Source organism: Balaenoptera musculus, chromosome 7 (genome assembly GCF_009873245.2).
Source record: "Balaenoptera musculus isolate JJ_BM4_2016_0621 chromosome 7, mBalMus1.pri.v3, whole genome shotgun sequence".
NCBI classification, from domain to species: domain Eukaryota; kingdom Metazoa; phylum Chordata; class Mammalia; order Artiodactyla; family Balaenopteridae; genus Balaenoptera; species Balaenoptera musculus.
Window position 1 is genome coordinate 41,807,440 of NC_045791.1, and position 25,017 is coordinate 41,832,456.

The 25,017-nt window shown below is 33.8% G+C and overlaps 1 protein-coding gene across 1 annotated transcript in view; it reads right to left on the minus strand.

Moving 5' to 3' along the window:
* BAZ2B (bromodomain adjacent to zinc finger domain 2B) overlaps positions 1-25,017 on the minus strand; it is a 291,809-nt gene that overhangs the window by 92,212 nt on the left and 174,580 nt on the right. Inside the window, 5 exon segments of the mRNA XM_036858503.1 lie at positions 699-1,305; positions 5,668-6,063; positions 6,379-6,582; positions 13,036-13,229; positions 14,172-14,339. Of these exon segments, the coding sequence (XP_036714398.1) occupies positions 699-1,305; positions 5,668-6,063; positions 6,379-6,582; positions 13,036-13,229; positions 14,172-14,339 (1,569 nt within the window).

A 25,017-nucleotide genomic window follows, 5' to 3' on the forward strand; every position in this document is an offset into this window, starting at 1 on the left:
TTGACTATATTTTCCTCTTCCTGTTGGTAGATAGAAAATTTACAATTGGATTTGTGGCTGACTAGGAACAAATCCAAAAACTTTCATAATATGTATTTCATCTTTGTATTTAAATTTTAAGCTACCTTATATTTTATGTTTTCAATCTTCTGTGGAACAAGGAGAGTTAAGAGGAAATAAAACAAAAAGAAATTAAAAAGAAAACTAGAAAGTAAATCAAAATAAAATCAGGGGGTACTCTATATATGTTATTAAATAAATTCTGTGTTGCTAACAAATATTCATAGGGATATAGGTTTTTGGTATTTTCTGAATGACTGTGACTACAATTTTACCTTTATTCAAAATATCTAGTGACACAATATAACAAGCAGCAGAAGAGATGAAAAAGAAAGGACAAATGAGTGGTCATGAATTAAATGAAAATTAAAGCAAGTTCCTGAATTCTTAATTCGTGAATTATTTATATTCAATCTAAGTTATTTGTTTAATGTTAAATGAATAACAGAGCTGAGAACTTAATTAGGATTCCCATTTCAATTAGTCCTGTATTTACCACTCATTATAGAAAGGCACATAGCTGTGTGAACACAGTGAATGAGCAACTGATTTTCAGTCTGTGAATTAAGACCTCTTAAAAATGTTTGTGGTCACATAGCATTTAGAGAAATACTTTAAACTTAAAAATAGAAAATAACCTGATTGGCTGTCATCAGATTCATCATCTTCATCATCTTCCTCATCATCTTCCTCATCATCTTCCTCTTCATCCTCATTTGAATCTTCAGAATCTTTGCTACTAGGAATGTCTGAATCTGTTCCTCTGAACTGTTCCACTAAAGATTTTGCAGGATGAGAGTGATGCTGTGTTTTTACTGTGTTCACATTATTGCGAACTGCTTTTTCCTTCCCCTGACTATGCAGTATGGGAGAGGCAGAGGGCATGACAGTTGTCTGATTGCCAGGGGTTCTTCTCCCACTTGTACTCAGATTTACAGGTGAGGAAAAAGGGGTGCTACTTGAAGTAGCAATGTTTTCATTAATCTTACTCTGCATTTTCGTTTTGGTAGTAAGTGCCAGAGGAGCTTCTTGAATGACACTTTGAATAACTCCATTTGGTTGATGATTACCTAAAAGTGCATTTGTCAAGAAAGGATTAGGGTGGTTGTTTTCTAATGTTTGTTTTGGATGTGCTGGTGAACTAGAGGTTGCTTTTGGATTTGACAAAGCTGCAATAACCTTCTTCAGGCTCTTAGATGACTCCTGTTTCTTTAACTGAGCTGGGAATGTCTGTTTATATTGTTCCTGTTGAAACATAAGTTAAAAAAAACACAAAACAATAATGTACCATAAGAACGAAAATTACTCTTTTTTGCTTCTGTATCTGACAACAAGCTACTCATATACAAATTTAAATCATGATATACAAGTGCTATAAAGGTCGTGGCAATAATGACTAGTTGGTTCCTGAACCTTGCTAGACATAATATATTTAAAAATTCAATTAGTCTTCTTCTGCTTCAAAACATGTTTCCTAACTGCCCCCTCTTATTACTACAGCTCCCGTTTTCTCAATAACCCAAACTTGAAACTCTCAAAACATCTTTTACTTTTCTTTTTTTTCCAAGTCAGCCATATTACCATGTGGTTTGGATTCTCTCATTGAAATATGCTCAAATTTAAGCTATACTATCACTTCTTCCTAACCACTCCCATATATGCTATATGCCAATGTCAATTTTCTCATCATATAAGCGTATTTTACTATATTAGCACTTTGGTCAAAACCTTTAGTGCCTCTTCCATCATTGCTCACTTTATAAACCCTAAAATAGTTAAATCTGATACTCAGTTACTTTTACTCCCTTTGTTGTCCAAGTGGACTATTTGCCATGCCCTGTGCATGTCATACTTTCACCACCTCCACATTTTGCTATCACCATTTTCTTTGCACGAATTATCTTCCTCTAATAAACTTCAAGCAGATGAAATCCTGTTCATTATTCAAAATCCAGCCCAAGAAGCTTTCCATGTTTGTCCCAGCCCAAAGCACTCATTGCCTCTATCCTTGAGCTCCTTTATACCTCCTTTTATTCTATCCTGTATTACCTACAGTAATCATGATTTGAGGTTAGTGGGAAGGCTGGCTCAACATTCTGTGGGATATACTTTTGAGTGCCTTCAGCACATTAGCATTGGAAAGAGTTTAGAAAACAGTTTAGAAAAATCATACTTTTCTTGGGAAAAATTATTTTGTAAACCATTAAGCCATAAAATTTACATATGTAAATAAGAAACAAAAAATTATTTGGCTATCAGAATCTTCATGAAAAGAATAACATCATATGAATTTCATTAAATTTGTATAATTAAAATATTAAAAAACAAACTGAAGTAGGATGATTAAAATACCAAGTTAATAGAAATAGAGTTGAATTTTGAAAGGTAAAATTCTGTAATGAAAATGGTTGCCTAGAAATTAAAATCAGCAGTACTGTCAGCATTGGACCCGGGCTGTTAACACTCAAGTCAGCAAAGCCTTGTGGTGGGTTATTTCACAAGTATAAATGCAGATGGAATGCCATATAGAATGGCTTATTAAATATTTTAAAGCACCAGTACTAATAAGCAGTAAGAAATTCCCATATAAACTTCTTTATCTTATTTAACTTATCCTCACTGTATTTGTTTAGAAAATTAAGTTAATACTTTGTAAACAGAGACTGTCACATAATATTTGTATTGATACATAAGGCAATGCCTCACAAAGAGAAACTGCTTAACTGGTATTTATTCAGTGAATAAAATATGGAATTTTATACTACATAATTGTGTTTACCTTTTTAAAAGAATTTTATAGCAAAATTTTTACATAAGATACTTTAATATAATTTTACTTAATATGTATAAGAAACATAAATATTTTATATTATATATATTATGTGAGTATACATATAATGTACTTATACTTCATATTTTATACATATACTGATTTAAATTTTCAGCAGAAAAATTTAGTGTATTTTCATTTCTTAGAACAAAATTTTGTCACATAATCATTTTGTATTCTTTTTTTAATAGGTAGTAAATATTCCTTCCAAATACATAGGATCAAAAGAGTAATGAAAACAAAAACCTTCCCTTTAGTTTTAAATTTTATATTTTAATTTTCTGAAATTGTTTCTCACTCTATAACTCTGAAGAATCACTTCTCATATGCTGACATCTGAAGGTTTTCGAAAATAACCAACGATCACTGTATTTTATCCCAAGACTAGTATCAGTTACTCTTTTACAGCAAACATGCTATCTTTTTTGATATTAGGGGTGTACATAAAGTAGGAGGGGAGAAAAAAGAGACCTGTATAGCAGCAAATGTCCTGTTACTTTAAGATATCCCCTTGGGTGACAGGAGTATGAGAAGAGAGAGGCTCGAAGCTTTGTCCTACCTCCAAGCTCTTGCTCCCCTAGTTCTTACCTGAGTCTCTGTAAGGCCACAAAAAATCCTTTAGGCAAAACTTGATAAAGATTTTTCACTCCTGGTCTTTATGTACGATTAATGTATATTGATTTAAATTAAATGTCTACAGTATAAGGGTACGAAAGGATCCAATGATTAAATAACACTGAAGGAAATCATAGACTAGTGTGGGAGCAAGATACATAGCAGGAAGCATGAAACAATTGAGACTATCGTTAAGAAATCAAGCAAAATTCTATGTTAGACTGTTGCAAAAAGAAAGAGAACTGACGTAAGAGAAATATTTCTAAAAATACCCTTTAACTCAATAGTAGATACCAATAAAAAGTAGATAAAGTCATTGAGAGTTGAGTCTACTGTGAATGCCCATTCACATAAAATATTTCCCATTAACAACCGTTATCATTTCAGAAACACCAAATTATTTCACCTTAATCATGGGCTTTGAAATCAGAATGATCTTGGTTTAAAACCTGTCTGCTCTTAACTTGTTATATGATGTTGAAAAGTGACTTAACCTCTCTGAGCCTTAGTTTCTTTACCTCACACAATTTTGTAAGGATTACATAAGATCATATGTGTAGAAAGCCTAGCTTGGCTACATTTAAATAAGCAGGTGTTTAATAAATGACTTTTTAATAGGCAGTCATATGAAAGTCTTTAAATAAGAATTTAAGAAACTCTTTGAAAAAATTAAGAAAACTTTCATAATGCAAGTAACTCGATGTGGCTCTGTAAATGCATTTACCTTAAAATGGAATATATATTAATGAAAAATTAAAATAACCCAATGTGATTTTTAATTTGCTTAATTTCTCAAGGAGAGTCAATAATGTGATGCCAATAACAATAACTCCTTATGATTGGCCCGTGCATTACAAGTTCTCATATGTGTGATATTATGATACCACTGGTCCTTCCATTTAGATCAGTGGTTCTCAAATTTGGCTGCACATTTGAGTCACTTGGGAGGCTTTTTAGATGTGTAATACCTCAGTCTCAACACAAGAGATCCTGATTTTAAATTGTTCTGAGGTGGTTAGGTCATTTTTAAAGTTTCCCAGGTGATTCTAATGTACACTTAGTCTTGAGAACTACTCATTTAGATTCTCAAAAGAGCCTGATTTGCTCAAGTCATTTTTCTTTGTCCTTGTTCTGAAATTCTTCACTGTAAAATAAGAGTCAATGGACAAGGACATTGTGACTTTTTTGAGAAAGAAAGGCAGCATATCACAGTGATTAAGAACAAGGATTCTAGTACCACACTGCCTAGGTTTGAATTCTAGCTCCGTCACCAACTAGCAGTGTGATCTTGGGAGAGTTACGTAAGTCTTATGAATCTCAATTTGATCATCTGAAAATGGACATAATATTATTAGTGGCACTTACAGATGTTAGTATCCAATGAGTAAATGCATGTTCAGCACTTAAAACAATGAATGGCTGGCAAAACAGTAAGTGCTCTACAGGTCTTTTCCAATGATTAGGATGCCTACTGATAATTTGTATAACCAAAAGACAGGAGACTGTGTTCAAAGATAATATTTTTTCTCTAGTCTGGGTGAGTTCTAGAATAAAAAGCACTGGTCATTTAATTACTAGAATTCTTCTGGACATATGACTGTAGACTATATAATATTATAATATAAAACTAACAGCAAGAAAATAAAGATGAAAAAAATTCTCTGATGAGTGGTTCTGGTGTTTATAGAAGTAACGTTACTAAAAATATTTTGTATTTTGTATAATTAATTAAGAATGGTAAAGGAAAAGCATCTTTATAAGGAGTTTTTATACTTAAAATTGACAAATTATAGGACTACAGAGGTAAATGACTCAAGAGTTCATTTCTTTAAAAAAAAGAATATACTAATATTAGAAAAAAAGGACATTGATTTTAAACAAAAGTAATTGTAAAGTATGTCCAATAGAAACATATTTCTCTCCTTACTGCTAAATCATTAAACCTGGGGAAAAATGACAAGATTGTGTTGCCAAAAATACATTCAACAGGTGTGTATGTAAATATAAAATCACAGAAATTTAGTTTTCTGATGTGCATATTCTATTCCTGGTGACTAAGAAAGTATAACAATAAGAGTAGAATTCAGTTTAAACTTGTATAAGACTATATAAAAGCTGTTTTTCTAATAGTAAAATTCTTCTACAAATAATTTTTAACTCACCCGTTTGGAACGCAATTCACTGGTCAAAGGACTAGATTCTTCAGAGGTATTTTTATTCCCTGCTTTAAGTAAATCAGGAGAAGGAACTATGAGTTTCATGTAAATTTCCTTTTTGGCTTGATTTACCAAAGATAAAGGTTTCACATTGGACACCAATCCCGTAGACTGTATTACACTTGTGTGTTTGTTCACAGATTCCTCCTTTGCCTGAGAGCTTTGGAAAATAAATGGAAGCTGCTGTGACAAAACCTGAGGCTGCTTCTGCTGGGATTGGAATGATGAGTGAGTCTGGGATTCAGACACAAGAGGTAATGGCTGGTGTATTCTTTTTTCCTGGGCTTTTTCAGTTGCTTTCTGTCCTTCTGCTTTTGGGTCTGAAACACCATGTAATAGCACCTGTAAATAGAAATTAAAAGGCAACTTCTTAACGTCTATTAAAACAAAGAGCATCAAGCAGTAAAACATGGAGAAAAAAAGGGTACTTAAAAAAGTGTTCCTAATGACTTATGATAGATATATAAAACTCACTAAAAAGTACACAAAATATTCCTTTAAAAATGTTTCACCACCTCCTTTTTTTTTCTTACGCAAAAGGAAGAACTAAAGGCAATGATTAACTTTAAACTTTATAGACTTTGAGAGTTAAGATAGACAGTTAATCCTAAATATGAGTAGTGTGTAGATATTGCCAATGAAACGATTTGTACCTACCTGGTTGTTACTTTTATGTTGTGCTTCACTCTCTGAATCAGAATCATCATCTTCACTTTCTTCAATACTTTGATCTTCTTCTTCTTCATCTTCCTCTAGATCATCTGAATCACTACTACTAATGCCTTCACTTGATGTGTCTGATGATGTGCCTGAATCACTATCACTGTTGCTAGAACTTTCCATAGCTTTCTTCCTTGGTTTCTGGATAAAGACAAGATTTTTAACAAGACTTCTATTTTTCAGAAAAAATTCAAGTTTCAGTAAGAGGTATGCTCTTTTAATTTTTAAATGATATTTTCAATCTCAAAACATTTTTCTAAAATGTCATTTTAGAAAAAAGTAAAAAGTCACATGTTTTAAGGGTATTTATTCAACCAACTGATCTAATTAACTTATCTGACAGGAATTCTCCAGTAAAAAGTATAAACTCTGTCAATATGCTATACAATATTCTGTATAGAATACTGAAAACATCAACATAGTGTGTATATCTGTACATATGTATACATATATACACACTCATATGACTGCCATGCTTCAAAATGTAGGACAGATTAAAAAGAGCAATTTATGATAAGGGTTACATACACTGATGTTCTACATTTAGCTTTTAGTCTTCTTTCTTTGTGCAAATAGTGAGTCAGTAGCCAAACACAGCTTTCTAGGTGCTGGACTCCAATGAAGTCTAAGATGAGTCTCTGCCTTCAAGAAACTTACATTCTAGTGGTGGTGGTGGTGGACTAGACAGAGATTAATTTCAAAGCAAATAATCCCATATAGTAAAAAGTACTGGAGAGAAGATAAAATAGGTAGAAAAAGGCTTAAGGGGCTGCTTTAATTAGGGTCAAGGAATTTAAGTTTTTTAATATTGCCACATCAAAAAGATAGAAAAATATGATAAAGAAGGAGATTAATTTCTGGAACATTTAAAATCCTATAGGACAATGAAAATCCAAAGCTGGAAAGGGACATTTGGTCCCATAAAAGGAAAGTTGTGTGCTTAAAGGACAGACAATGGTAGTGGATAAAAAGATGAAAAATAATGAGATGAAATTATAACTAATAACTATATAACAATGAAAAAGTTAAAACTCTGCCAATAGGAAGACTAAAAGGAGAAATGTCAAAACGACAGAGCAACAAGATTGAGTATAATCCCAAGTTACTTAGGAACATTTCTATAGTGGTTTGCTGGTAGATAAATAGAGAACAAGATACAGAAAAATCAGCAATAAATTACAAAAGCAGCAAATTAGAAAAGTTGTGGCCTTAATAGAAATACAGCCTTTCATAACTACTGGGTTTGGGGAATAAAAGACAGTAATACACCTCTACAAAAGGATGCCAGGTTGAAGCCGTAGTTACAGATTGCAAATCTATACTCTTTCCTTTGTGTCTTCTAAAATTTGATTTAAATCATATAAAATACATGAGTGAGGAGAGTCACTCCTGTTATATTCTGCTTGCCATGGTACTGTGTAACTGCTTCCAAACTAGCAACTGTAATGCTTCCTCTGCAGACACACCCTTCAATAAGCTAATATTTCCATCATTCCCTGAGCTATCTTCTTCCCTCACAGTAAAGCAGAAAGTGAATTGGAATAAAGGAAATCAAAGGATGAGAAAGACCAAAGTACAGATTAAAGGGAAACAATAGTAATATAATAACATTAAGCCTATCATTTATTTGGCAGAGAAACCGCTCCTTCTTTGCAACCAAAATCTGCTGTGAGTTTTCTAAGCATGTATAGCAAGACTATGAAAGTCATAAGGAATCTAAACTGAAGTTATCACTTTCGGATTTAGAGAGGCTAAGTAAGGAAGGGAATGAGGGAGCTACCATGATTTGGCAGAAAAAAATAAACTATTTCAATGTCCAAGTAATCTGTGTAGTTTTAATTTAAAGGCAGCATGACAGATGGGTCCTACACTCCCCTAGAGTGGGTCTAGAGGTGCGGGTTCTAAAGCTTTAGGGAGCATAACATTCACCGCAGAAGTTGCTGCAACCAGCAGATTCCTGGGTCCCAATTCCAAACAAGGCACAGGGATCTGTATGAAACAAGCCCTTAACGTGATTCTGATGCAGGTGGTCTTTGCAGAGCATACTCTGACAGTGTGCAAAGGGTTTGTGTTTTATAAGGTAACAAATTTAGTACCCATGTTAAAACAAAAGTAGACATGAGTAGACAAGTCCAGGTATCAGAGAAAAAGAGAAAAATGAGTTTCAATATCACCAATTTCATCTCTTTGGTCCCTATTAACGTGTGCGGGGGGTGAGGGTGGTCCTTTTGCCTTCTCACAATTAGGTAGTCTGTCTTTTTTCTGTCATTTATACATTTTAAAAATGAGTCTTAGGTTCATAAAAAAATGATCTAAGGAGAGTTTATTAATAATAAACTCTACCTCCCCAACCAATCTGGGAAAGCTTTTCAGAACCCTCTCCTTGAACTTTCATTTCACTGTATATTTCTTTCTTTCAATAGCAAAACAAATACATATTCAAGGCTATTATGTACCAGGCACAGTTGCTCTAGTCTCTGGGGATACAAGGGTGTGATAAACCGACAGCAACTCTACTCTCATGGGAACAGGGAGAAGAGAATCAACAAACAATATAAATAAGGGTTTTTGAGTGATAAATACCATGACTAAAACAGGATAATTGAGTAGACAGTGTGTGCTGGATGAAGATTTAGATGTAGTTGTCAGGTAAGACTCTTCTGAGCTGAGACCCAAGTGGAGAGCAAGAGCCAGTCATGGAAAGATAAAAGGGCCTTTCAAGACAGGGGAAACAGCAAAGGCAAAAGCCATGAGCTGGAAACAAGTTTGACATGTTCAAAGAATGGAAAAGTCAGCTAGACCTGCTACAGCACAGAAACCTGGGAGAGAACAGTAGGAAATAAGGCTGGAAGACTGGCAGGGGTGAGACCACACATGGTCTTATAGGCCATGGCAAGGATTTTATTCTTGGTGGGATAGGAAACTATTAGACAGAGTGATAACATAGGATGTTCTAAAACGATAAAAAAACCACTTATGTTTTTAAAAGACTGTTACGGCTGCTGCGGTAACAATAATTTGTATGGCAGCAGGAGTGGAACTTAACCTTGAATTGTCTTATTTTTTTCTCAACAGGCTGTATGTTAGTATATTTTAGTTTGTGTTGACTTACTTCAATTGTTTAATTTAAAATACTTATATTTATTCTAAATATACATGTAGACTATGTGAGGGAACTGGACTTAATCAATGATTTTCAATGAGTACTACTGAGATAAGTAACCCTGCCTCCCAGGACGGATGATCAAAATCAGCTGAAGAACATTTTTCAAACTACACATGAAAAGGGCTGATGAAGCAATTTTTTTTTTTTTTAATAAATTTATTTTATTTATTTATTTATTTGGCTGTGTTGGGTCTTCGTTTCTGTGCGAGGGCCCTCTCCAGTTGTGGCAAGCGGGGGCCACTCTTCATCGCGGTGTGTGGGCCTCTCACTATCGCGGCCTCTCCTGTCGCGGAGCACAGGCTCCAGACGCGCAGGCTCAGCAGTTGTGGCTCACGGGCCCAGTTGCTCCGTGGCATGTGGGATCTTCCCAGACCAGGGCTCGAACCCGTGTCCCCTGCATTGGCAGGCAGATTCTCAACCACTGCGCCACCAGGGAAGCCCCGAAGCAATTTTTTAAAAAGTTTTTAAAACTGAAAAACATTGTGTAAAAAAAGTATAGGATTTTCTTCTTCAGTTTCAACTCCCTTCATCTTCATTTAACAACCTACTAACACAAATTCATCCCAGACCATGAATTATCCAAAGATACTCTTCTGAAATCTTAAATTCTAGTATCCCTCACATTGATAGTCAATCTCTCTCTAGTGTTACTTCTATGTAGATGTAAATCAACACCCCCTATGGTACCTGGAAATTTCTTTCTTTATATCATTAAGAGGTACCTCTGCAAGTTTTTTAATACCTGCTCCTGGAAATATTTTCTACTTTAAAAAAGCACCAATTTCGTTTAGGAATGTCAATACTGATTCCTTACTAGAACTAAGGACAACGATCTGTTTCATATCCATTCCTCCAAAGTCTTGCCTTGTACCTTACGGAGGCACTAGAGGTACTAGATGTTACTAGATTTAGCACTACTTCTAAGAGGTAGGATAGTGTAAGGTTTAAAAACATGGACGTTTAACTTTTAGAAATACATAGAGATATAAATATATTCCATGATACAATGTCTACGACCTGCTTCAAAGTACCATGGGAGCAAGGAATGGGTGGTGTTTTCAGACAGCGTCTGGCGTGCAGAGAAGCTGGAAGCAGTACAGAGACAGGTCTTTGGAGCTCATACTAATGGGAATGCCCTTGAAACAAATCATAAGGGAAAAGAGTAAGAGCAGTTGAAGAGGAACAGGTGGAAAGTGTGACCCTAAAAACCTGTGGTCGCTGGAAGGAAACGACCAAGTCTTTTATCACATTTGCTCAAGTGCTCAGTGGGGTGCTTGAAGAGGAAAGTAAATGTTTGTCTTGGGCCTAAATAGGAGTCCTGTCGAGTTTTTGTGATGGGTATCATTAGGCTTTGAAGCTTCACCAGATGACCTTCCCCCAGACCCTCATATGTCTTGCTATGTGCTGGAAAACATTTATCTTCTGTTGAGAGGGAATTGAAAGATCTAGAGGAAGTATTTCTATAAAATATGCTGGGCAAAAGGAAAGAAACCTTTATTTGTTTAGTTGATCTTGGAAAATATATGGAGCTCAATGCTGTCTTGAGAAAGGACAAAGAAAAATTTGATAAAATAGTTCCTTGGGGTTAAAAATTGGAGCCTGGGAGGCATGTTGTTCAGATTTAAAGTTCAGATCAGCGCTATTTGCAATCAGTGACTACTCATACCTTGCGCTTGCTATGGTGGGTCACAAGCTTTTCAATTCCCTTATTATTATAGCTGAGGTAATGAAGAAAGTGGTATTACAGGATCACAAACTTTTGACTCTCTCCCTCCAGAAAAATCAGGCCCTGAAAGTGGTTTTTATAAAACGTAGACGAAAAGACATTGCTCTAGTTATTATCTTTGTTTCCGAAATGTTTGCAGTTGATGCTAAGGCTTTAACTCAGAATAAACCAAGACTTCTTTCTCAAGAAGAAATTACCAATGGGAGCAGACCAAATTCACCAATACAGGTGCACTTACTAGAAAGTCTGGATATAATGTGTTAGTTCCTGTAGCTGGAGGTATCTCAGCTTACTTGGTTGGATGAATGAAATCTGGACACAGTGGTGAACTATATTTAGCAAAGCTGAAATGTCACAGCTTCCCTGGCATGATGTGGAAGAGGAAATCCAAAGGCTTAGAGTGACCAGAATATCGCAGTGAATTTACCATGTGCAATCTGCATACCCACCCTACTCCTGATACTGCTTCTATAGCAGACAAGGTCTAGTCAGGAGGCAGAAACCACATTATCAATTTGAACAGGGAAATTTTGTCATAAAGAAGCAACAACTAGTAACAGAATATGAACTACTAAGAGGGAAAGAGACCTGTAAAGAATACCGGAATAGCCGATGTAGGGAAGAGCCACTTCCTGTACAGCTGAGGTAGAGTACTAAAATAAACTTGGAAGAGGGTCTTTCTTCTCCAACCCCTCATTCACCCAAGGCTGAGCTTCAGACTTTGTTAGAAAGGATGTGGCTGCTGCCCACTGGATGGCAGAGAAGCTCACTGAGGTATCACAGATCAAGGCTGGTACACAGGAGACACCACCTGCTGGAGTGCCAGAAAAACTTGCTCGGAATCTGCTATCAGGGGTGACAGTAAAATTAGCTAGAAAGCTAACCACTGGCATCCGAGCAAAACTCACTAGTAAGCTGCCTGCTGGGATGTCAGTGAAACTCACTAGACGGTATACACTACTGGGTCTCCTGAACACAACTGGCAGAGTAGCCGCCAGCTGGTGAGGAAGCCATCCACTGGCAGCCACAGCATAAGACCAAGAAGAAAACACTTGAACCAGGAACAGAAGCCTTTTCCTCTTCCAGTGTGTCTACAGGACCCTCTATTGACAAGGTCTAACATAGTGCCAACTGGCAAAGGAGAAAAGGAGAATTCAGCTGGGGTTATGATGAAATATCATTGGCCATGAGATGGTAACTGTTGAAACTGAATAATGGGTACACAGGATTATTATGCTATTCTGTCTTCTGTGTATATTTGACATTTTCCATAATGAAAGGTTTTTTGTTTTTGTTTTCCTAAAGCATGGGCTCTGGAGTCAACCTGCCTGACTTTGAATCCTGAACACTTAATGGCCAACTATCTGGGGGCTCTTTTTCCCAGTTTATAATAATAGTACCTACCTCAGTAGGGGTATAAGGAGGGTTGAAATAGATATTATATGCAAAGCAATTACAGCAGAACTGGCCTGTGTTAAGTTCTCAATAAATCTTATCTATGACTACTATTTGTATTATTTATACTGGTGCTGACAGTTTTAATTTTTTAGATGCATAATACTAAAACCACCCCACAAAAATGAATATCTATAAAAATAGGAGTTGATAATTCATAAAAAGTTATTCCATAGATTCAGGTGGTTTGATCTTTAGAATACTTACATCAATCTGTTATATATTTGTGCCTCAAAGAACAACTTACCTTATCTTTGATTTTGTCAGCTCTAGCATCCAAAGGCTGGGTTTTGTTTTGTTCCTGACTACATTTTCGATTTCCTCCACCTGAGCTTATACTTTTAGTTTGTCCCACAGAACTTGAAGCAGTAGTGGATAGTACAGATGTGTTGATACCAGATACAGACGATGTATTGTTTCCATTTATTGACCCATTTACACCTTGAAAGTAAAAATAAATATGTTTATGCAAGAGAATGTTATTCAGCCATAAAAAGGAAAGAAGTAATGACATATGCCACAATGTGGATGACTCCTGAAAACATTATGCTAAGTGAAAGAAGCCAGACACAAATTGTATGATTCCATCTATATGAGATATTCACAGCAGGTAAATCTATAGAGATGGAGTGCAAGCTAGTGGTTGCCAGGGACTGGGAGAGGTAATAATGGGGAGAAACTGGTTAACGGGTGTGAAGTTTCCTTTCGGGGTGATGAAAAGGTTTTGAAACTAGATAGAGGTGGTGGTTGTACAACACCATGAATGCATTACATGTCACTGGATTGTTCAGTTTAAAACGGTTAAGTTTACATTTATGTGAATTTCACTTCAATTAAGAAATTTTTAGAAAGGTAATTAAATGCGAGTATTCCCCGTTTCGGAGCAAACTCCCCAAACACTTAAGTGAAAAGAAAGGTAATAATAAACCATCTAAAGTGCTATTATAATTTGCAAATGTATTCTAACAACAGTTATCAACTATGAAATATTAATGACAATTTAAAAGAAAAAAGGCGTACTAACACATTAGTTTTAATTAATTTAATGCTTAATTACAGAAAAAGTAATATATTTTACTGAGTGAACATGAAGGAGGTAATGAGATACAGACGAAAAAGCAGTGGAGTTGGGAGTTAGAAAACCTGGGTTAAATTCTGCTATGCAATGTCAACATGTAAACAGTACTTCCCTGAATAACTTATTTAACCTTAGCTGCAAAATGACAATGCTTCCAATCTCAAAGAGTTATTATAAGGATTAAGCAAGACAATGTGAAAGTGCCTAGCACAATGCCCCACAATTGTTACTAAATCTGAACCCTATTAAAAATAGGTATTGAAATGGAGGATTTGTAGTACTTCACTTAAAGTTAACATGGGTACCTTTTTCAGGACCATTTCGATGACTTTTTCCCGAAGCCCTTGAATGGAATGAAGAAGAATCATGATTCTGGGCTGGAGGAGCAAACAGTGGTGGAATTCCCAGCAATGGTGGAAAGAAGGTTGCCCCTGCACGCGTATGAACATCCGTTGTTCGCCACCATTCTGCACCTCAAAGCCAAACACCAAACAAGCAAAAATATTTGAATTAACTTTCTAGCTAATTTCACAGTGCTTTTTATATTTTATTCCTGAAAAAAATTTCCAGTTTCATCTTGGAACAGAATTGCTGAATTACACAAAGTTCTGATCATCTTTCTAATTATAAGACAGCTGATTAGAAGTTATACACTCATCATTCTGCTCATTAAGACAGTATCCAAGGATCTTCACTTAGCAGCTTCCTTGAGTTCAAATTTATGAAGAACAAAAGTAGTCTATGGTTTTAAAAATAAAATGGGAAACCTGGAATATTAAAGAACTATTTGACTCTTTGATGACTTACATCATAATTTTTCTAAATTAGTAAAGAAACAGAATATTTAAGACTATTTTAAGCTACTGTAAAACCTTAGAATTTAAGGTTACCATCTACAACTTATGTTAAGAATTTCCTTAAATTACATATAATATAAAGCTGGCTTTGATAAATCAGGTGGTTTAAATAATAATACAAAGACCACTGTAATCCAGCATATCTCAAATGCATTTACGGAAGAAAACATCCTATACTCAAACAAAACAATAGAGATAGCAAAATCAGTAAGCCTTTTTTTTTGGCGGGGGGGGGGGGGGGCTAAACAACGAAAAGTGCTTCAAAGAAGATTTTTAAAACAAGTTAAGTCACATTAAAATATAAAAGATTTATAAAGTTTCTCCCCTTAAAGTTAATGAAGAAAGCCTGAATTTTATTTATACTTCCTCTCGTAAATCACAGACAACAATGTTTTATCAATGTAAAATGACTAAATGGTAGAAAATCATCAAATGCAATTTAGATATTCAAACAGTGGCTTTTAGTTAAAACTTTTAGAAAAGGAGGGAAGACAAATTTTATAGAATACATTATTTAGGGAAGGGTGAAGATTAAGAAGAAATTAGAAATAACCTAATGGACAGTCTTGTATTGCCCCATGTAAAATCTCAGAAAGAATATTTTCCAATTGGCTAACCAGCTAGATTATCAAATCAGTTATTACCTTTCAGGCTAATCTTCCAAGAGATATAGGATACTTTTCATTGACTTGATAACCACGAAAAAATTAGAGGAAAAACCCCAATAATATAGTATGGGAAAAATTCAATATTGTCAGTGTACTACATTATATTATCTTTAAAGCTTTTCTAGGAATATCTCTTTATTAAAAATAGGATGTTAGTGATGTTCACCTTCATTAGCTAAAGACAAAAGTTTAGCTTAAAAAAAAGTGAAATGTTCGTGGTAACTGACATTCTGAAAGGTCTAAAAAACAGTATAAGCAGAAAACTGCAAAAGCTATTCTTCTGCGCTGCAGGAAGGCACTGCTAGTGAAATGACACCAATGTATATTCAGCAGTGGCTGAATGATGGGAACTGAACCAGGAATAACTATACAAAACCATAAATCATTTATCTACTGTTTAGATGAAAGAACTGCATGTAGATAGGAAGAAAAACTATGTATTTGGGGCTTGTATTAGCACAGCTGGAATCTGTTGTTATTTATAAGTTTGAAAACTAGGTCCTACATAGCTGATAAAAAAGGAAATTTCAGTTTCCTGAAATATTCATATTATTTAAAATAGAGTCTATAATTAAAGCATTACAGTTGAACATTCAGACTTTGTAAACAACCAACAAATCGGCAGTCAAAGTGTAATAAGACTCAAATATTTTAGACATAATCAAACTCAGAAAAAACATAAAAATGTACTTAGAATGTCAATGGTAAATAAGCACACAACAGGGATCAGAAAAAAAACACAACTGGAAAATGTGTACGTTATAAATAAGGTGACACCATGAGTAAAAATACAAGCAAACAAGATCAATTAAATAAAAAGATGAAAACGGTAGCACTTCTGATCACAAGCTTCACAAATGTCTAATACTTCATGGGAAATAACAGAATTTTTGTTAAGTGATGAGCTTATTTCTCTTCCAAATTTAAGAAAATAAAAAAACAAAATTTAGTCACTCACAAACTAGCTTGTTGATAAAATGAAATATACAAAATAAGAATCACATAAACCAGCACATGATGAATTTCTAAATGTATTCAAGGGCAGTAACTGCATGGTAACAACATTAATCATATTCAACTGAAAGATTCTAATATTTCAGAGGATATACTGAATCTCAATTTGAACCTAGAAGACAGCAGAATTTAAAAATCTTTCATACCTGATAGAGCCAGATACTTCATGAAAATTCACGGTAATATAAAAATATAATGATTAAAAACTGTAAATGTTTTAAAAGAACTTACCGTGAAATACTATTTCAATATAAAAAACTTTACTATACTAATATCCATTAAGTGATTTGCATGTGTTGATTTAGTTATCTGAAATGCAGACAAATTTAGAAGTGGATAATATTTAAAAATAAACTATTTCTCATTTAAAATTCCTAGTAATTTCTTCCTGTGTGTCTTCATTTATTTAGTAGGTGATTTAAAAACTTTGGCATTTTGGTTACCCTTTTGAATAAAACTAATTATAGAAAATTTAAATTTAAGTTATACAAAATGTACAACTTAAACAAATGAGGCCTCTAAAACAAGGCATAGTCTCTGTTCACTTGGCAAAAAAGTATGCTTATACAGGCATACTTTTACCACTAAAGACTCTGTCTTGTAATTGTCTGTTTGTCTATCTCCTAAAAACTATAAGCAACATAACACATACTATGTTAGTATAGTGCTTGGCCTACTGCAAAGGACATAGTAGATGCTCTTATAGCATAGTAGATGCTATAAGAAATGAATGGGTGAATAGTTTATGTAGGCGAGGGAAGTTATCAAATGTTTTTCTATACAGTGGAAGTATCAACATTATTGAAGTTAAGTAACTCTTTACACCTGTTAACCATGTTTTCAGTGCAGAAGATATTTGATTTTAATTATACAATAATTACATTGTGGTTTAGAAATGCTCAAAAGTAATTAATACTTTATATATCAAACTATATCAAATATAATAAACTATGATAAAACAATTTAAAAAATTTAAGGTACTAGCAACTATCTATATTACAATTATCTATTTTAATTTTTTATTCAGCAATACTATATTTCAGCAAATACCTATTGAGTACTCATCTTGCTAAGCAACCATGCTCAAAATTGACTGAAATGAATTCCTATTAGTATTTTTAAAGCAAACGTCAAGACTTAGTTTAAGATTTTGTTTTAACTTTCTAGCCACATTACTATCTCCTCTCTGAATTAAAGAAATAATATGACTCAAGAAATAGTACTTGAAATATATACTTAACCATCTTTCCATTCTACATATATAATTCAAACAGGGTACTTGTTTCCTTTTAAAGAAACACTTGACAAGAGAAAAAACAATGATGGCTACCAATTAAGTACTAATTAGGTGTGCTAACCACTGCATTCAGCACTGAACATGGCTTGTCTCCTTTAATCTTCACAAGAATCCTAAGAGGCAGATACTATTATTATTATTGTTATTGTTATTGTTATTCTCATTTTTCAGATGAGAAAACTGAGGCTGAGAGGTCAGGTTACTTGTTCAATCAAGGTCGCACAGCTAAAACGTAACAAAGCCAGATTTAAATTTAGATCTATTTGTCTCTGAATTATGATCTAATTTTTAAACTACTTTCTATAACAGTAAATCATGCATCCTTAACTAAAATTTATTAAGGTAAAGTTAATCACTGGAAACACATTAAAGTTTAGACTTTCAAAATAATATAACAAGAGAAATTACAGCATGTTTGTCTAAGTTAAGCTTTAATTGGTGTCTTACTGAACTCCTGAATCCTCATAATCTGTAGAATTTGGGATAATTCTGGTCTTCCTGCCATGCAAGTGGTGCAAATCTATGGTTGTTTTAATGAAATATGAAAAAAATAGAAATTTAAGAGCCAAGCTCATCTTACTTATAAATGCAGAGAAATGAGAACTCAAAATAATAGTATATTCATTATAAGAACTGGACTCTAGTTTTCCACTGTAAGTTAAATATTTTTTTAAAAAATCAAATAAAGCTGAGAATAATTAATCAAACTCTATACTTCCCATATATATACTTTTCTACTTCAATAAAAAGCATGAGAAAAACCTGGCCTAATTACTCACTTTTGTGGCAGATGCCTATTTTTCTAGCTTAACACTTGAATACCTAGTCAGTTGTGCTGCCACCTAGCACACATAGTGTGTTTTATTTTTTTGCACAGGATAAAAAGGACTGAGTTAATTCTTGCACAAGAGCTTTAATATACCAGGCATAATACTATTCTTTTTGTTCAAGTTAATTACCAAACTACTGCTTGAACATTTTCAAGCTTTCCTCCTTTCCTTGAACACTGTTTGTAACAGATGTTTACCTGGAAAAGATGCTAGTTGGGGATGTGCAGCTAAGGCTGTGGGTGTACCAAGTGTCCCCAAACCACCAAATTCTGAATGCCCTGAGCTGGCTGAATGCAGACCAAAGACTGGGTGGCTGACCACTGGGAAGGCACTCGACACTGTGGACAGGTTAAACAGGTGATCCCCAGCTGCTCTGAATAAATGTCCTGGGAGGGAAAAAAACACACTTAAAGTTGTACTAGAAAAACAGATGAGATTTATCTAATTTCAGCGTTCACAGTGGGTTAAAGTTTATAATAGTTTATCTATTAAATTTTTATTATACCTTTTTTCTTTTGCATTTCTGTTCTTCAAACCCTGCAGAATGTTTCTAGAGACATGAAAGTACTCTAAAAATAATTAAAACGAATGGTATAACCTTATTTACTTTGAATTTTGAGATTTGAGAACGATGCTTTAAGTACATAATTGTCACTAATTGTAAAGTTTGACCTGCCGAAGTGAGGCAAACTTGCTGCTAATACATGCACATTAATATGTTATCAAAATTTTTTACTCATAAGAAGGAAGATTAAAAACATCTAATTAATACGAAGTTGAAAATCAATAAAATAAATCCAGAATCTGTCACCAATTCATTACTCAAACTGTCATACACTCTAGGCAAAGAGTTCCTAGTTTCCATGTGCCAGAATTGAAGCTATGGTCTCCATCCAACATCTTTTAGGTGAGAAGAGTTGACACCAAAAATGGATTATATTCTAGCCTGATAAGGCAATATATCCGACAGCATAAAGATTTAATAAATAAACTTACTAATTTATTTCTAAATGCATCCGAGGGTGGTTATCAATATAAAAATCATTTTTAAACATTGTGATAGAAAGTTCATATTCAATCCAAATGTGTGGTTTTTCAATCTCTACGTTTACTCTAAAGAGAATTTAGTACTAAGTGTCATAACCCCAAGTTGCAGTGTTATACCATCAAAAACACAACTTATTTTTCATAGTTTGTAGGGATTTGGCAGAAGATTTGTTAATACTTGGAAATCTTCCTTTTACTTCCGGGAAATAATTAAGTTTCCCTGGCTTGATACTGTGAAAACAGAATATCAAAACCCACACTCCAGGCTATCTTAAGAATTTACTGCATGAAAGCTATGGTGCTCTGTGTTAAAATAAATATAAGGCTTCCGTATTATCCCGTTTATATCAGACCTGACTATGCACTGCAATATAGTTTCAATACAATATGTTTGAAGTAAATTAAAAAATACAACTTAAAAATAAGTATATTTTTTGCTATCATTTAGTTATCAACAAAATCCCTCCTCTTTGCTTTTTTATTCGCTGAAAACTAAGAGGAAGTCATCAAAGAGGTCACGGTGTACTCTCATTGACTAATATAAGCCCTATATTCTTTACTGAAATAACACTATATTTTTCATTGAAGTAGTAAGATTTAAATAGATTGTATCAAGTACATCTTACATTAGCCTACAAGGTAAAAAGTTCTAATTGAGGGTTGAGGTCCCACTATAACAAAGCAATACGTAGATCTCATAGGGAAGATCCTCAAAGTGCCTTTACAAGGAAGGCTCACAAAGAAACCGAGGGAGGAGAACAAGGGAAGGATTCAAACTTGGGTACATTTTCTAAGTCAGCCAATCTTAGTTTTTGTTCATCAAAGCCTAAACAGAAAAGCTGTGAATTTGGTACTTTTGTGTAATCAGAGTTCTGGACTGCAATTAGCACTGAAGTTAAGTCAAAACAAAATAGGGCATTCTACTGGAAGAAAGGAGGTTACTCAAATATCACTATTTTTAAGACTAGTGCTATGGCACCAGAAAGACTGTGTAAATTTTTTTTGGGGGGGGGGGGAGGGAAATTCTCAAAAACCCAGCTAGTTTCTCTAAAAAAATGAGCCTGTAACATTAAGAGCCATTGTTTATTTTCACATGTGATTGCCTATAAAATCCCCGATTCTCACTAATCAATTCAACTTCCTGAATGACATGTCCTTAATCAAATGTTTTATTTATAAACACACTATGATCTGTTACATTTCCTTCTATATCAGTTTTCTTGATAAGCAAGTTGAGCTAAACATTCAGTTTGTGAATTTTAGAATCATTTTTCATTTATATTTTATAAAATAAAAATTCTTAAATTATATTTGTCAACTATATATATGTAGCAGTGACTTAATACAAAAAGTTTTGTGAGGTAAGCTCAAAACTACACAAAATATTATAAAAATTCAGAACACATTAAAATTATAAAGGGTCAGAAACTGATAGAAATACTTCTAGTAAGCAGCATTCTTAAATGTATAGTTAAAACATTAATTTTCTAATTGTGAAGAAATAAATGAGCTTAAACCTTGGAGTCTCATGAACAGAAAACATGAGTAATACCTAAATGAAGTTGTCACTCTTGCAGCAATAATTAAGAATCGATCTTACACAATTTGATAATTTAAAAAGTTCTTTTTTTAACTCTAAAAAGAGTGATATCTAGAAAGAGCTGAATATAAAATTTCAACAAAATATGAGCTTTATTCACCACAGATTCAAACTGGGGAAAAAAATATAGTCTTGTTCACAGAGTTATATCTATGCCTGGCAAAATTACGAAGAAGCTACCTTACTCTATTTTCTTATTCTTTCTTATAAAACTTTTGAAGATAATTAAAGCATAGAAAGTACTTGAGTGACAACAGAATCGATAGGGCCTATTCCTTGTTGGTAAGAAAAGGTTCACGTCTGTATTTAGTAAAGAATATCAGGCCCACATTATAATGATTACAATGATACCATGCATTATTAAAAACACACATTAGAGATTTTCTTTGCTTTACATGGATAAAGTTATACAACAGAAGGGAAATAATTTCACATTACATTTAATAATCTTTACTAAATTTTGCCTTTATAGCAAGAATATAGAAGTCAGTGATACAGAAAAGTGTATCTTTCTCATTAAAATGCTCTGTAATACTACATATAATTTTAGTACTGTTTTTGCCACTGCCTTAAAAAAAAAGCCAGCTACTAATTCTATGTAAAAACCTTCCAGAATTATTCTGTTCTTTATTCAACAGTTTCCGTAATTCAGACATTTCATGAACATATCTATTAAGCACCAGGTGCTACGTTTAGTAATTAGCATACAAGGATGAATAAGACATAATCCCTAGCCTTAAGGAACTCAATGGTTTGAACATAATTGAAATAGTATAAGACTGTTTTTCATACCACAATGTATAAAACAAGTTAGTTAATATTTTAATATTATAAACTGGTACCGTCACATAAAGGACTCAGTAACAGATCCCAAATACCTAAAACAGTGTCTTGTACATAGTAGATATACAATAAATATCTGTTGAGTGAATTGATTACTCATTAAGAGCAGAAGAGGCACATCCATGGGATTGATTCCAAAGGGCTTCATCAGAATAGGAAGTTGTCCTGAATTTTCATTTAAACTTGCAAGGATGCTTCTTACTAGTTTCCTTTTGCCTTACATGTCACCAACCCTGAGTCCTAATTTTTTTTTTTTTAATTACCACTTGGCCTTTTATTTCTCCTTGATTCCATTTAGGCCACATGTTGGATTTGATCACATAAAATTCTACCACCTCCAAGATCTTAAATTCTTAAATTTTACTCTAACCACGGTTTCCACATTTCCATTTCCTTATTTCTCAGCATGACCGTTGGTCTCTCTCAATCTTCTACCACTCCCTTGACCCTATCTATCTCCTTCCCTCTCAATCCCATCTCAACATCTCTCCTTGTTAACCTTGAAAGAAAATTCTTACACTTGTATGTCTACTTCCTCCTCACTTCTCAGAATCTTTAATAGCTGTGCCAAGTCCAAGCCTCCCTTCCATTTTGCCTGTAAAGGAACTTAACTTTTCCTAACCACTAGATTCCATTAATCTTTGCCCTTCTCATTTTTAACCTGTCTCTATAAATCTGGCATTGTTGATTACCTCTTCCTTATTAAAACCCATGTTTACCCTTAAGCTCTGGGTCATGGAACTATTTTGATGTTCTTCTTAACTATATTTTCCCATAATACTACTGTCTACTTTATTGGGTTTTCTTTTTTCTAAATATAAGATTCTTAAAGATTTTGTCCAACTGTCTCTTTTTTCCTCTTTATGCTTTCTTCCTCAGTCATTTCATGGGCTTCTACTATTTTAACTATCACTTCTATGCACATGAATTCTAAACTAGGATTTTAGCTCCCTGAGAGCAAAACTGAATCTCATTCATCTCGGTAATCCCCAATACCTGGCATAATCTGAAATATAACAGGTGCTTAATGAATGTTTCCCACTGCTGTATTTTTGGTCACATTATTTCTTCTTCTTCAGACCCTCCATGCTTATATAACATGCTCTTTGACTTCTTTTGCCTTTTATAACCTTAACTATCCTTTCATAATCATCTCAAAAAAGTATTGCCCAAGAAGTATTCCTGAATCTCCCAGACAGGTATGTTTTGGACCTCCTTTGAACATTCATGATTATTCACAATCTTTCATCATACCATTACTAGGGTATAAGATTATAAAGGAAAGAATCATTTCTTAATCATTTTTACTCTGTACAACACTCCGTAAAGCAAACTGTTAGCAGTTGCAGGGATAATACTTCATAACACCTGCTGTGGATAACTCTAAAATGGTAGTTTTCAATTCTTTGTTTCTCTCTTCCTTCAAAAAGCTAAAATAACCAGGAGTCATTCTTTAAGTGATAAAAATATATCTCACTTTTTTTTCTCTGTTCCAATTATAAAAAGCATTCACAATGTTACTAAAAGCTCTTTGGGTAATTAGAAGCTAATTTAATGACACCTATGTTGTGGCTTTAATCTTGTTAGACAGCAGAGGGTGCTGTTTTGATTACACCCTTTGGTTTCATTGCCAGGACACCGCCCTTCCCCTTCTCCAACTGTCTTGAAACTTCAAGCTACTGTTCACAAGGGGATTTTTGATCACAGACTGGAGATGACTCAGTGAACTCTACAACTACATTTAAAACAAAGCATACTCTGTATTAACAAAAGAGCAGAATATCTTCTTATAGGAAACAAAAGACAACACAAGCCAAACCGGCTCTATTAGATTTATGACTACAAAAATAAAATTATTTGGATATTAGCATGCCCTACTTTTGGAGAAGTAACTTTTTTCTACATTAATATACCTAATATCAGAAGATCCTCCCAAATAAAAACCTGTTATGATTAAAACTCTTCAATTTTGCTCAAAGAACACATTTGTAAACTGATAAATTACATCATAAAATGAAAATAGTTTTAGAATACCATAATTATTCTTTTTTACAGATATTAACATTCAAGCATAGTTTGAACATTATAAATGCAACTTTTATTAGTTTCCATTTTAGCTGACAGGTAACAATGTGCATGTACTGCATAATGAAAATATATGTCTGTAATGCCTAAATCCTCAACTTACGTTATAATAAGCTGACTACTTTTTAGCAGAGCTTTTCGGATTGTACTAGCCAATCTATACATAAGTGATTAAAAGCAGTTACACAAAATGCCAGTGTCTCAGTAGCAGTGCACGGTAACTGCAAGTGTCTTTATTAATATTAACGAACTTCACGCAATGACACAATAAGGGTTTCCTCCCCAACAAAAACAAAATAATATAAATACTGTACTAATGTCTTGAACCTACACTACCAGTGGACAAATCTCCTACCAATCAGGAAAAGTCCAAATAGCAAATTAAAACAAAATGATTATAAGGAATAAGTATCCTAAAGCATCTAATCTTTTTTAAAAAATCAAGGAGACTGCTTACTATGATAGAATTCTACCTATGCTGCTTTTTGTGTGCTAAAAATGTCTTTACTTTTTCACTGCTACACAAACTTGTTGCAACATGTCTTCTAACTCTTATCTCTAGTTCTTTAAACTGTTAGCACATTTTACAGCATTGCAAAATCAGCCTCTAGTATACAACCTGCAAAGTATGGTTAATCATCAAAAATGGTAGCACATTCAAATACAGGTTACAAGAGTACTTTAGCACTAGTAATAACTGAGTGTAATAAACAAAGTGAAATTACCGTAAATTAAAGAAATGCTCAAATTATTGGCCCATATATTAAAATTCTTAAACATATTAATGTTTAAATATTCTGAAACTCACAATGTACAAATTCTACAAACTTGAACTTTGATTAAAGAACAAACAGAAAGAATTCTATAGCTAATGGTGACAAAATATTTCCCCTCAATAATCTTCATTTCA